At 38.1% G+C, this 15,492-nt stretch overlaps 1 protein-coding gene across 2 annotated transcripts in view; it reads right to left on the reverse strand.

Annotated features, from left to right (window-relative positions):
* MARK1 (microtubule affinity regulating kinase 1) overlaps positions 1–15,492 on the reverse strand; it is an 88,863-nt gene that overhangs the window by 22,507 nt on the left and 50,864 nt on the right. For both annotated transcript variants that reach the window (XM_074317006.2, XM_074317007.2), the window contains exons 7-9: positions 12,686–12,742; positions 9,233–9,469; positions 9,025–9,144 (exon numbers count right to left, since the gene is read on the reverse strand). In XM_074317006.2, the coding sequence (XP_074173107.2) occupies positions 9,025–9,144; positions 9,233–9,469; positions 12,686–12,742 (414 nt within the window). The remainder of the gene's footprint in view (positions 1–9,024; positions 9,145–9,232; positions 9,470–12,685; positions 12,743–15,492) is intronic.

Genomic DNA, 15,492 nt, shown 5'->3' on the forward strand with positions numbered 1-15,492 from the left:
TCCTCCAAAGGTACTATTTTCACACTTGAAAGTTTTAATGTGAGAACCTACTGATTTTAACCTCCGCTTCATATTTTTACATTTAAGGTTAATGAAGAGATTATCATTTTTTTCCTGGTGTTCCACCAAAAATACACCTGCATTTTAAAACCACCACTACTAAAACGTTAGAAGAGATCATGGAGAATGAAAATCAGCATAAGTCAGGAAAGGTAGTTCAGAGAGCATGGGATGAGAGAGTGACCAACATTTAAGTCTGGAGTCAGGAATTGGTAAGAATCAGAGTGAAACGGGTTGGTATGAATTACCAGAGTCAAATGTCAGCTGAGGCTGTGAAATAGCTGTCAGTGCTGGGCTGTTAAAGGGCAGCCTGGTGGGGGCATCTTACGGCATGAGGGAAATAGCTGCCAACTGTACATCAGATAGAAGATTAATATCCAGAACACATGAAGCACTCCTACAACTCAATAACAGCAAAAGCTGCCTGATTTTAAAATGGGCAAGGGACTTGAATAGCTATTTCTTCAAAGAATATCTACAAACAGCCAACAAGCCTCTGGAAAGATGCTCAACATCACTGATCATCAGGGAGATCAAACCCACAGCGAGATATCACTTCACATCTGTTACGATGGCCACATTGAAAAACATGAAAACGACAAGTGTTGGCGAGGATGTGGAGAAACTGGAACCCTTGTGCACTGTTGGTAGGAACGTAAAATGGTGTCGCTGCTGTGGAAAACAGTACGCAGGTTCCTCCAAAAATTAAAAATAGAACTACCATGTGACCCAGCAATCCCTCTTCTGGGTATTTATCCCAAAGAATTGAAAACAGGATTTTGAAGAGATATCTGTGCCCCAGGGTCACTGCAGCATTATTGACAAGAGTCAAGACATGGAAGCAGCCGGATGTCCATCGGCAGATGAATGGATAAGGGAGACGTGCTGTACATATACGTACAATGGAATATTATGCAGCCGTAACTTATTTCTTATAACCGCTTTGAGCAATGGTAATTTAAGTACATTATCCAACTAATTTAAGTAAAAGTAGACCCACTACAAATTTAAACGAGAAGAATGCTGCTGCTAAGTCTTGAGTGATTATTCATCAATAAAGAAAAAGTGCTGAGGAAAGTCCGCAGCAGAATAAAAAAAAACAAAGGACAAAGGAGAGCTGCACATTCCCACCACATGAGTTTCCAGAATTGGAAGGTTCTTCCTGCCCTTCATCTCCTCCTTCTCACACAGGACGCCTGGCAGAAGCCTAGACAACAGCCAGGCGCCAACATCTGCAGAAGCAAAATTTTGTTGTTGGCAGAATTTCCTGGTTGGAAGGTAAATAAAAATCTTCAAAGAATAGAATGTACTCCATAAGGACAGCTACACAGCACCTATAATCCGTCCTGTACTTGTCAAGCTTTAATCTAGCCCATCTGCTCCTTGGACCTTAATTTACCTCCTTTTCCACCTGGACTGCACAGATGCTGCAACCAAGGGAGGCGTACGGAGAGGGCAGCTCAGGTGCTTAAAAACGAAAGCCTTTACACATGTTTAAAATAAATGTGTGACAAATCCCAGCTCTCCACACACATGCATCAGTGCCAACAAAGGAATCTGGTTTTTTACCAACGTGTTACTTTTTCATGGGAGCTCGTTGGATGTTTGTTGTTATGATGATGAGTGAGATGGGGCAAACAAGAAAACTAACAAACATAAGCTAGACATAAATACGTCTGGTTTTTCAAATTAAGTCCTTAGTGATGTTCTCAAATTTAAGATTACAAACCTAAGAGTTTGAAAATAATAACTAAGGGAATGAGATTTCTAAATAGTAGAATCCTAAGTGAAAGTTGATTCTGGAAGAGTCATTAAGAGTTAATCACGCAACAAAGATTTGGGAGGGAGGCAAAAAAACCGGTGAGGACCCAGGTAGAGGCAATGGCAGGTGTGGAGGCCACGCGCAAACCACAGCAGGCCACGTGTGGGGGGTTCAGTCTGACTAGACAGCAGAGTATGACATGCGCTGTGGAGCAAGACTCGGGTGGAAAAGCAACAGGGACCAAATCCTGAAGGTTTCTTTCAATCATGTAAGGGATAGCTTGGAAGAGTGTGATTTTGAAAAGCCTCCCTGGCCAGTGTGTGGAGAGTGGATTGAGGGGCTAGAGGCACAGAACCAACTAAGAGGCATTATTAGCTGGAATCCAGAAGAGAGATGATGCCAGTCTGAATTAAAGGTAGGCAGTGGCAACAGAAGAAAAAGAAATTGTCAATATATGGCTGGTAAAAACCAACAAAATTTCATGATTGGATATGGGGCGTGGGGTGGGGGGAGGTGAAAGAGCTCAGAGAAATCGATGATCCCGGTTTCTGGATTCGACACCTGAGTTGAGGCTGCTAGCATTTCCTGAGAAATGAAATTCAGGAAGAGAAGCAGCCCGGATGGGGGAAGATGGAGCTCAGTTTCAGACAAGGTGAGTTTGAGGTGCTATGGGAGGGTCAGGCAGCCATTTTCTGGAAACACTCCTGAAGCTCAAGAGAAATCTGGGCTAGGGATGGAGACTTAGGAATCAGCCGGCAAATGATGACAGACGCTGAGGGAGCGGTGGGATTCTCCAAGAGGAAAGAATAAAGAAGGAAGAGAAAAGTGCTCAGGGGAGAGCCTCAAGGAACACCAGCATTGAAGGGTTAGAAATACAAGTAACCCAAAAAGTAAAGGGAGGCGGAAAATCTGCACAGAGTGACATTGACGGTGGCAAGGCAAGAGTTTTTCAAAGAGGAGACAGTGGTGTCCTGTCCGTCAAATAAGGTGATAACTAAAAAAGTAACTTATTGTTACTTTGGTGTTTAGCAACCAAGGACAGGTGACTCCACTGAGGGCAGTTTCAGTGGAGTTGGGAGCCAGAGGCAATGCTTGGAGTCACATGGATAGGCAAAGAATTGGTGACTACGTGGAGATGCCTTTTAAAATGTCTGGCCAGAAAGGGAGGCACGAGAAGGCAATACTGGACGAGGACAGTGAGGTGGAAGATGCCTTTTTTCCAACGGGAGATATTTCAGCACGTGTGAAGGTGGAGGGAAAGAAGTCAGGAGAGGGGAGGTTGGGATGGCACAGGAGAGAAAGCTTTACTGAAGGAGTGAGGTACCCAGCACAGGAAGGAATGGGTGGGTCCTGGACAAGAGAAAAGTCCCCTCTCCACTGTGACAAGGGACCCAAGGAGATGGGGGGAGGGGACGTCCAGACAGCCACGTTCGGAGTATGGCAGCGGGCGATGAAGAGGTCATGACTCCTGGTTGGGATTTCTTAGTGGCGAAAAGGACAAGGGTGTCTGTCTGGAAGGTTTCCCCGTATTTTTTCCATCTAAGTTCCTTTTTACCTTACAAGGGCCACACCAACTCGGGCCCCTTCTGCTACCACTCTCTTTCATGGCACTCTGATCTTTATCGACAATGAATGCAACATGTCATGAGGTAAATATTTTGGGTTTACCTGTTAATTATCTATCTTCACTATTAGACCATAAACCCAAACAAAGAATGACCTAGGTCTGATTTGTTCAGTCATGCATACCCACTCCTTAAGTGCTCGATATATATTTATAGACTCAATGAATAAAGCCTCTTGTCTGCATTACTCATCCGTCCTTCCTCTGTGTCCCCTGGAACTGTTTATGTCCTATTGTCACTATTATTACATTCTCCCTTTTATTCCAGTTAGTCGTGTACAGCTATCTCCCTCACTGGATTTAAGGACCTTGAGGATAAAAAGTGTGCTTTGTACTATCTTCCTCAGCACAATTGCTTGTTGTTACTTTTGAACCAGGTAGTATTTTAAAATGAGGCCTGCGTAAAATAAAACACAGAGAAGAGACTGACAATAAGAAGACAGCTTAGGAGGCTGGTAAAATGTCCAGGAGACAGACAACAAAGGACTGAACTGGACATGGGGAAATGGATGGAAAAAAACCTGCAGAGGTGACAAAATTCATTCTGGGAAGGAAGGAAAAGATGAAATCTGGGTGGGTTTTGAGGATTTTACCTCAGGGGCCTGGCAGACTAGGGTAACCATGAATTAAGTAAGAAATACAGGAACAATAATTGCAGATTAGCTGGAAGGTAAGCAATTAAAAGCACACTTAAGATAATCCAAAACTCCTGATGTTTCTAAGACTGTTTATTTGGTGCTCATCTCAAAATCACTATGTATTTGTCCACTTCAAGGGAAAACTATACACGTGGACCAAACCCTCACGTGGTTTGTCTTTTATATGGGTTATAAGATTCACTCATGAAACCTGAAAATATTTGAATACACGATAGAATTAACTACTGGAAATGGAGCTCTTAACAGTGAGTTTTACTCAAGACCAAAAGGAACAACTTGCAGTGTGGAATGGAGCTTTCAGGAAGGAACCCCATGGAGATAGGACTTGAACAGACTAGTGAACTGTAAGCAGTATGTGGGCTGGTGCAAAAGTCAAGGCAGAGGGATGTGACGGGGAACGGGGAGGGTATGCTCCACGCTGACTTGGGACAAACGCAATGGAAGAATGGGAGATACAGTTGTCCGCACATAAGGAACGCACATGTGATCTGACAGGCAGTGGAGAAGCGCTGTATTTCATCAACAAGGACAATCAGCGACATTTTAGAAACAGCCCTGGGAAAGGAACACTCTGAGGACACACAGAAGGAGCCCTGACTCTGCTGGTCCTCACACAAAATGAGATTTGAGGCAAGGCTGATTCAGGGAAAGTGGAAAATCAGTGATACTGAAAGGCTATCGGGTACAAGCAGAGAAAAACACGGCTTTGCTTTGCTTTCTTATTATTTTCGTCATTGGGGAGCTCCAAGAGTCCACTCAGCGAAGTTGGTCTCTCAAAAACAGCTGTATGTCAAAGCAAAGTAAAGTTAATCTGAGAAAAATTTTCCTTTGATGAAAGGAATGGAAGGTAAAGGTGGGAAGAAAGATCTGCTTAAGGGAACATGTAGGGGAGTTAATTCTATTAACTCTGAATTCAAAGGTCTTTTCCTTTGAACTTAGAATAAGGCACAGAAAGCAACACAAATATGGATAAAGGAAAGAGAAGAAGGTGGAAGTACCCGTCCCTCAGCTGTGTGAACCTCATGCTGATACAAAATTCTTCGATGGGAACCCGAGTTCATTAAAAGCCCAGGAGAAATGTCCGCAGGAAACGGAGGTGCTGTGTGACAGCAGAGTGATTAGGGAACCCTAGCTGGGTGGTTTCAGGCAGGGTATAAATCACCGGGCCAAAAACTGCACTAGACCAGTTAAATGAATCCATTTCTGATTTCTTTTAGGTATCTCAAAACAAGAAGCAAGAGGTCAAACAAGATTCCAAACTTAACAAAAGAAAGTTTACTCTAGCCATCACTCCAGCCAATGAACACAAATGACTACTTGCTGAGAAATTCAAACAAAATAATTGACTCAGATGGACTATAAGGAATTAAACAAATTAACACTGGAAATACACACCCTACACTTAGAGGTGCACGTAAAAACATTATGGATTATAGAATGGGCAGATGGAAATAATTTTTCTTAAATGGTTTCAACCTTTGTAAAGTACACCATACGCTTCTGAGTTTGCACTTAGAAATCTTTCATTTTTTAAATAAAAGGTTATTATTATTTGTTTTGCTTTACTCTCACTTGTAGTGGCCGGACTTCAACAAGATATTTAAGAGTATCTTAGCAGCAGCTGAAAAGTAAAAATAAATACTTTTTGAGGAGGACCAAAGATGACAGACAAAGGTCAATAAGAAGGAGCTTTGCTTTAGCTCAAATTTTGCATTATTTTGAAAGGTAACACTGCCCATCCTGGTTAAGCACTGGAAAAATGAAAGAAGATATATGTAGAGGGGCTAGCAGAAAAGTTTTTGAGTTTCTTTCTAATAAAAAAAAAAAAAATCTACACATAGCAATAGTCCAATACATAGGAAAAAATATTAGTTTCATTATTAGTGCAATTAGGAAGAGCATTTACAGTATATAGATATTTATATAGGTATATAGACTGAAAAAATTATAAAACTGCTTAGATCTAGAAAGAACTATACATCAAGCAAGTTGAACGTGAAATTAATCTCATTAGTTTTTATGGGAAGATAAATAAGGTAGTTTATTGATAAGGCTTTAAGAAATACTTGAATAAAGTATGCAGTCATATCTGAGAAGCAACAGGAAGGTGTTACAAAAGTGAAATAAGTTTAGTAAAACAATAAATAGCCATACCAGATTCTCTAAATCGATTTCAATATTAACAAATTACATAGTGAAGAAAGACTAGTATTTTATTCTATTCAATAACTCATGATCCTCAAGTAACACCTGAAAAAAATAAAGTTCCATTTTTTTTAAATATGAGAATTACCAGCAAATACTTCATATGAACATGCACAGAGGTGATACAAACACACAAGGCTGATTAACCAGCCCCCTTTGGACAAGCAGTTAAGGGGCACAGAGAGCGTGTACGTTAAGAAGTACTGTTAACCTATTCATTAAAAATATCTAGCATTATCTCTACTGCAATAAATACAAATTAGAGAAATTATGGCAAACTATATACTTTTATTTTTGACTACTATTTTTATCATAGTTGACTATCATACAGGTATCCAATACTAGAAATTATTATATCCAACACTGAATCAAGCTGTGGAGAATGCTTTATTTTCAAAGGCCTTGGGTCACACACGACAATGATGCACAAGGACCTATCAGACTGTTTGTACCCTCTGAGCCAGTGATTACGTTCTGGTGAATTTGTCTAACCACATATCCCAAAAGGAAAAAAGTATATCACATTACTTATTGCAAAAACAATGAAAACAACTTAAATGTACAATAAGTAGGGAATACTTAAATCAATTATGACATGACCCAAGGACGACAACCTTGCTATTGATTAGGAAGGCGCTCACTCGTACAACAAAGCAAAAAGTACATACTAAAACTTTGATGTTAAAAAAATAAACAACTTACTGGGGGATAAAATAACACAGAAACACTACTGTATAAAATTTTATGTTTATACACTAATGATCGGTGTTTAGAAAACAGCTATTTTTTTAATAGTTCATGAATTTTTTTGTTGTAAAATTGATAATAAAGTTGGTATGAATAATAAAAGTGAAGACTAATATAAATTTCAACATATTTCAAGGGCAATGTCTTAAGTGCTAGAGTAAGAAATCTTTCTTTCTTTTTTTTTTTTTAAGGGTGTCAGGTTCCTCTGGAAAGTCATTTCTGGGAACTATGAAGCAGACCAGCCTTTGTATGGTAATATCTGCAATATTATGATAATATTTCCAATGCAGACTCATGGTTCCACGGCTGAAAAACTTAGTTTTGATAAGCTGGAACAGGAGGTTCCACACTATATTCAAATATATCAAGTTGAGCTTCTGATGACCAAATGTTTTCATAATAACCATTTGGCTTTTAAATTAAGCTCAGAATTCTAATACTTTAATCATTCAAATTTTAATGCTAAGGATGAAAGACTTAAATATTTGGCTACTGTCAATGAATCATCTTTAAGAGGCTAAGCACATCTTATCCCCTGTCCATAGAGATTTGTAACATCCTATACAATAATTTTTGTATGGTCTTTTTGCTCTGCTTATTAGCTGAGTTGATGCCTCAACTCTGGACATTTTATTAAGTGACATTCAGGTAAACCAGGCTCCCATGATAAAAGTGAGTCATAAAGCAGGATTAAAACTTTAGAACTGATATGAGAGTCAACAATTTTAACTTCACAGAAGTTTCTATGAATAATGGTTGAAAGTAAGTTTAGAAAAACAAAAGTGGGCTTCTCTATTGCACAGGTTTCTCTTTTAAAACATTATTAACATATCCTTTGCCACCCCAGAGGAAAATGAAAAATACAAAAATCATAGGAAGGAACTAACCACATTTAAACAAATAATTCAGTAAAAAAATATCTGATAATTGATTCAGTGATATAAAGCATTTAAAATAATTTCCCAGTGGAAGTCACCATCCCTTAACTTCCATCAAAACATACTTTTCGTGAAAAATACTTGTGGAAATAAAATGACAAAGCCCAAACTAACCTGAGAGCTCTGTACACAGGGATGGTTCACTATAAGGCGGCCTCCTAACCAGCATGGAGTCCGTGCCAGAAAGCCTCATTGCTACACTAAAAAAGTACAGTTTAAATGAGGTTAATGCTCTGAGTTTTTCTATCCTAGCTATTCAGGCAAATAAATAAAGACAAAAAAGTACTAGTGAACAATGCACGCTGAATCTCTGAAATTACGTTAGCACAGGCTGAAATATCACCTGTCAAAAAGAGATGGGCAAAAATAAGTGGTACTCATTGCAGTATCAGGATGTTATTCTGCTGTAATATACTTTGTACATTTATAATAGTGTCTATTATGAAAAATAACCTCACATATGGAACTTAAGGAAGCAATCCAACAGTGTTTTAAATGAAATACCTGCTTCCAATATGTTCAACATTTTTAAATATTTGTAAATTTTCTGTACTGATGTTGAGAGATTTCTATTGATTTTCTTTTTTTTACATCAGATACTAACTTCAGATACAGACATGAAGTACTTATTGGATTAGAATTTTCATTGTCTTCTTTTATCTTTGAAATATGTGTACTTCCTAAATACAAGGTTTCTGTATTGGATCAAGCAATTCTGCCAGAGGCTAGTTTTCCTCCTTTGCTAACTAAAAGTCAACTTTATCCCTATTTTTATGTTGTTTGAATTCCATACTTCACTCACTTCAGGACAAAGAAGAAACAGCAGTATTTAGAGGAACCTTTCTGCGAGAACTTTTTGAGTAGTGAAAGAATCATGTTACTTTTCTTTAGCTGTCAACACAGACAAATTGGATGATTTGGCAATTTCTCTAAAAACACAGAAGGGAAAAAAAATAGTAAAAATGCTCTTCGGTTCCTGGAATATTTTAATTGTGAAACTTTAAACCTGGAGAACAGGACACTACTTACTTCCAAGCTGCCTCTCTTAATCGGATTCAGCACTAATAATTTCTTCAGCAGATTTTCACAGTCGGTGGACATGTAGAAGGGAATACGATACTTCCCTCGTAAGACTCGCTCCCGCAGTTCCTTAGAAAAGCAAAAGAAAGCACGGATAACTGGCTTTCAAAACGACTGTGCTTGTGGATAAATCCTGAGTATCAAATGTAGCTGATACCTTCAAATTCTGGCCATCGAACGGCAGGGAGCCACTGACCAGTGTGTACAGAATGACGCCCAGGCTCCACACATCCACCTCGGGGCCGTCGTACTTCTTTCCTTGGAAAAGCTCAGGAGCAGCGTAGGGGGGGCTTCCACAAAATGTGTCCAATTTGTTCCCGACTGTAAATTCATTACTAAAACCAAAGTCAGCAATTTTAATATTCATATCAGCATCAAGGAGAAGGTTTTCAGCCTAAGAGGAAAATCATAAAAAGGACAATGTAAAGAACCTACATACCGGAAAATATTCATTATAATTGTTTCAGATCCCAAACGTGTGTTTCTTGCCCCTCATTTTTAAAGGTAATACCAAGTTTAGAGGGCCAGCATGGTACTTCAGCACATACCCATTCAGAATTACATCTACAGAAGATTAAATGTTAACACTGCAAAAACTCTCATTTAGATGCATAGCTGCAACTGTTTAAGAAAAGTTATTTAAAACTCATTTTGTTCCATAGGTTATTTTAAACCCACGTTTTTCTTCAATGTAAGAAACATCCTGGAACTGTATGTTTTGTGTTTTCTTTTAATTTTTATTGGGGAATTTTGGGGAACAGTGTGTTTCTCCAGGCCCATCAGCTCCAAGTCATTGTCTTTCAATCTAGTTGTGGAGGGAGCAGCTCACTGGCCCATGCGGGAATCGAACCAGCAACCCTGCTGTTCAGAACTCTCACTCTAACCAACTGAGTCATCTGGCCACTCCCTGGAACTGTATCTTAATATGACCTATTCTGAAGAACAGAAGTCAACATAACACTAATCTGTCTTGGGCTTAAAACTACCAAGTTTACCCAAAGGTGCTCTATTTATTTTAATAGAGTATCATTGGTGAATGCAAGGCTAAAGTAACTGCCAGTCAGGGCTTCTGTGACCCCTGAATTCAATCCTTTGTCCTCTCTTACAGAATGCTTCCTCGTGCTCTGTTCTTTCAATAAAACAATACACCGTAATACAGACTCCCTTAGATCTTGTCTGTTTTAAGCTTCCTTTTGCTGTTCTAAAACTAGATATTCTTCTGGTGGTATATGGTAGGAAGCAGTGTGACCCCCACCACCCCCATGTTTTGAAATGCTGGTTTTCCAAAATCCTAAATCAGGATCATTCGAAGAAAAAATTGTTCATGTGCCTTTTGTAAATGCAAGCAATTCAATAAAGGATTTGCTTTTGTACATGTTTTGTTTCAAACTGTTAACAACTGATAGATTAACAAAGTTACAGGTTACGTTGTAGATGTGTTTTATCAGGTTCCAAGAAAGAGTACAATTGGACCAAAATGAACATCAGAGTTCTGTGTCACTGGACCGTCCAATGGTCACCAGTCAGGCACTCTGCACATCAGGGCGTCCCCCCACCCCTTCTTCTTTTCTTTCCTTAAGGTATCCTAGTTTAGGATATTTGTTTTGGAAAATGGAGATATATCGAGCACCCAAAAATATATAAAAATGTGGTGTGATTTATGACATACTTATGATACCAGCAAATAAATTTGGGAGATTTAGATTAAATCATAACATATCCGGACTGCATGACAAAACCAGGTTATTCTGATGTCTTGGTGTAAGGGCTTGGTCATTGTAAACGTCCAAGGCCATCTGGGAGCAAGCTGGACTTTTCTTGGTCTGTTGAAAGATGTCTGGATGGACATCAAAGTACCCAGGCTGCCTTAGAAGGGCAGAGCGGGTGGGGGGCTTCTGAGAGCTGGGGGGTTTCTGCTCCTTCCAGGAGCACACGGAAACTCCCTGCACTGAACTAGAGGGAGGACACAGGGTGTTGAACATGATTTTTTGCATATTTTTTGTTTTCAAATAAGAAATGAGGTGATAAACTGGAAGTCAAACACACAGGCAAGAGAATAGTCCTTTCTCCTCCTCTGTAGAAGTGATTTCCCCTTAAAATAGCTGAAGGAGGACAGAACTAGAAAAATCTGGAGAACTGGAAAATCCAAGTTCAGAAAAATGGAGCCAAAATACAGGAGTAGACGTACTGTCTAAAACAGAATTTTCAATAAAACACAAACTAGTGCTAGTAATTAATAGAAACCGTTGGAAAAGAAGCAAAAAGAAGAACAGACTCCTAGGTAAGGGACAATTTGGGAGAAAGGAAAAAAAGACAAATGTTTTAGCCCAGAGACTTTCTACCTTTATAGTTACCTGTGTGTGTGTGTGTGTGTGTGTGTGTGTGTGTGTGTGTGTGTGTGGAGAGCTTCTGAAATTTCCAGTGTTCAACACAATACTATAAACTTTTTGGATATGGTATCAAAAGCTCAGGCAATCAAAGTGAAAATAAACAAGTGGACTTCATCCAACTAAAAAGCTTCTGTACAGCAAAGGAAACCATCAACAAAATAAGAAGGGAACATATGGATTGGGAGAAGATATTTGCGAACCATGGGTCTGATAAAGGGCTACTATCCAAACTATACAAGGAACTCATACAACTCAATAGCAACAATAAAACAACTCAAGAAGCTGAACAATAATGTCAACTACAATTTTATATATATATATATATATAAAACATTGTTTTGTGTACCTGATCTAATAAAAAAAATGTTTAAAAAAATGGCCAAAGCCATTTTTCCAAAGAGGACATACAAATGGTCAACAGGTACATGAGAAGGGGCTCAAAATCACTAATTATCAGGGAAGGGCACATCAAAATCATAGTATCACCTACTACCTGTTAGGATAACTATCATCCAAAACATAAAAGTGTTGGCGAGGTTGTAGAGAAAAGGGAAACCTTGTACACCATTGATGGGAATGGAAATTGGTACAGACACTATGGAAAAGGGTATGGAGGTTCCTCAAAAATCTAAAAATAGAACTATCACATGATCCAGCAATCCCTCTTCTGGATTTATACCCAAAGGAAATGAAATCGGTACCTCAATGTGATATGTGTGCTTCCATGTTCATTACCACAAACATTTCTTGGCTATCATACATTTCTTATTCCAAAGTATGCTGGTTTATACTATTCACACACATTTGATGTTCATAAAAACATTTGAATAATTTCCTTATTACTTTGGGCTTTAATATAAACAATAAGCACTGACTCTTACATCAAACAAACCTGGATATGTGCCCTGACCTTGCTTCTGATTGAATGAAACCTCAGGCATTTTCAGTTTGAGACAAAGTCCCACATTTATCAATCAATATAAGCTTATTCATGGCAAATCAAATCCTCTAGCCTTTAATGCTAGATAACTTCCCAATTATCGTTTCTTCACTTTCTCAGTGAGACTATTGCTTTTTATAAAGTTGCTGTCAGGATTAAATAAAAAGTAATTTCCTTGTCTAATGCCTGACACAATTAGGCAGGCGATCAAAGATAGTTCTAATATTCTAAAATATCTGTTAATAATTAAGAATTTTATGTTATGAAATCAGTGGCTTACCTTAAGATCCCGGTGAACAATGCACTTTTGATGGCAATACTGTACAGCAGATACAATCTGAAATAGTGGATAAAAGAGTAAAAATTACTTTATGGTAAAAAAAAAAAAAAATCACAACTTTCTCCAATTATCACCTCTAATTTAGATAAATTACTAAGTTAGATTTCCAAGTAATATTCAATAATTTCACTGCTCCTTTTAGTTCAGGAATCTATATATATTAAAGTGATGAAACTTTCACTGTTAAATGTGGAAAAGTAGTATTCTCTTACTAAAATTCACTATTTTTTTGTCAGAGTCCATGAAGATTTTTATGCGTTGTTATATTTCTCTGTTTACATGATCAAATGTGTATGAGATATAGTTTTGGCCAAATGGTTTATTTATTCCAGTGTTGGAATAAGAGCTTTAGCAAATATGAATCAGTATTCCAAGATGGTTCAAGTTCAAAATGCAAAACTCTGTCTTAGGAATTACATCGAATGTATTCAAGGCATGTTTCTTTAATGAGGCCAATTTATAATACTAAGAACTTGTCAGTGGGGTATTTAGCAATATCTTATATTTGTCTGTTCATATACAAAGAAATGGGAAAATTTTTGTGCCTTAAAAAGAAAATCAATTATCAAAGAAAAGAAGGGAAAATGAAATTTAATCTTAAACCTGTGACTAATTCAGCTGGGCCAAGTAATTTACACCTGTAACTAGATTTCGTATGTCGTCAACCATTACAGAGGGCTCTTTGGCGACACAGGTTAAACAGGGAGGAAGTGAACAGATTAAGAGCCAAAGGTACAAATGAGAAATAGGTTATAAACTTAGATAGTTCTTTACTACCTTAAATACAGAAACGGAAAGATTCTGACAGCCTTCAATAAGAGCTATTTTTTACATATAATTCTATCTGACGTAAAGGAAGACGACCATTTCAATGCACAGCAGAACATCCAATTCTGTGGTTTCGGTTAAATGTAAATACAGTGTGCATGTTGAATATTGGTCAGGCATTTACCAATGGAAAGAGAAATGAGATATTTAAAAGTCTGAAGGTGATATGAAGTATGACTATGGTAATAGGAATATGAGTTAAAAAAACAACTTCCAAGTAGAAGTGAAACTAATAGTTTAATAGTATAAAATTATTCTAATGTATATAAATGGTTCAAAGACAGAGAAGACATGAATTCAAAACAAAATCAATACACAATGAATAAGATGTCCATCAATTAAATTTATTTTGATTCAACAGTCAGTTTATTGAGTACCTGCTATGTGCAAGAAAATGTGCTGGTTGTAGGGGAATGCAAAACCTAACACTACATGGACCCTGCCCTTAAGGAGCTCAAAGTTGATCAGGAGGAAAAAACAAGTACATAAGTAACTATAATACGAGGCAGAATCATAGAAGCAGAAGTGCAAAGAAGTAAGGGCATCATAAAAACCAGAGAATCAATTCAGTCAGAAATGCTTCCCGGAGTTGGTGCAATTTGATCTAAGCCATCCCTGAAGGATGGTAATGTTTTGAAACGCAAAGATCTGGTGATGGGGAGGTAGGAGGTAAGGTGGATTGAAATGTGTTCATGTCGAGGCAACACAAGGTATTTGAAAAGTGGGTGGGAAAACGGTAATGGTAAACCTTGACAGACAGATTGGCAAGTCTGAATTCTCAGCTAAGAAGGTACCACAGAACCACTCCATGTTTCTGAGCAGAGTGATTGTGAAGAATTATGATCAATATATAGCAGAATCTTACAATGAATATTTGTAGTATTCGTCTTCTTAAATAATATGCTTCAAAATTCTCATATCCAATTTTCATTAAAGTATGTTTATTGGCCAATAAACAAATTTATTTATATGTAAATATTAATATCTTATTGAACATAATATATGGGCTATAGATGTTCACATTATAAGGCTATTTTTGTATCATGGATGACAGAAATTTGCTGATAATGACATTCTCTTTGTCTTGATACAATGAAGAAGGCACTTTATAGATAATGATTTGGTTACCAAACATGCATTTCGCATTAGACAGAACGACTTCTGTGAAAGCAGCGCTACAAGCACTGCTGGAATAAAACCCCCTTGAGCCTTAAGAATGCAAAGATAATTAAAGAGAATGTTCCGTATTAAAAGCATTCATGTTCCCCAAATTCTACGACCTCTGACCTCTAGCAGTCAAACGTGGTGGTTTATAATATTACCAGACTTACGTAGCAGGGTACCAACCATTCCTGCTCTGGAAGAGAACTTCTGGTTTCTGACTCACTTCAAGATTCCTCACCCACCAGCCCAGGATTTACTGTGTTATTCTATGGCAGCCTCTCCCATCTCAAAACATTCTGCACCTCCATAAACAGGATGTAGGAACTTTCCTATGGTCCTTCTGTTATGCATCTTGAAACCATCATTTACAATCAGCCCTGCACTGCCCCTAAGACCAGACATGTCAGTGTTTTGGTGTGAGGTGCAATTGTTGGGGTTGCTTTGTAGTTACTTATAGGTGAGTCAGGAATTCCCAAGCTTGAAGTTGTAGCCTTGATATTGGAAAAGTTGAGTTAGTTTTGTAATTTTCTTGCACATCCTCAAATCCTAAGGAATGCAGAAGCATTGCATGTTCAGTGGCTGCTGAAGTGGTCTTACACTGTCCTAGTATCTAAGAGGAGGTATATATGTAAGACGTATATACATATAACCTTGCTAATATAGTACATTCTTGCACTGTTAAACATTTTTAAATAATTTCAGGGGTGGCCGGTTAGCTCAGCTGGTTAGAGTATGGTGCTGATAACACCAAGGTG

This window comes from Rhinolophus sinicus, chromosome 6 (assembly GCF_057876585.1).
Source record: "Rhinolophus sinicus isolate RSI-liver-muscle chromosome 6, RSI-T2T, whole genome shotgun sequence".
NCBI classification, from domain to species: domain Eukaryota; kingdom Metazoa; phylum Chordata; class Mammalia; order Chiroptera; family Rhinolophidae; genus Rhinolophus; species Rhinolophus sinicus.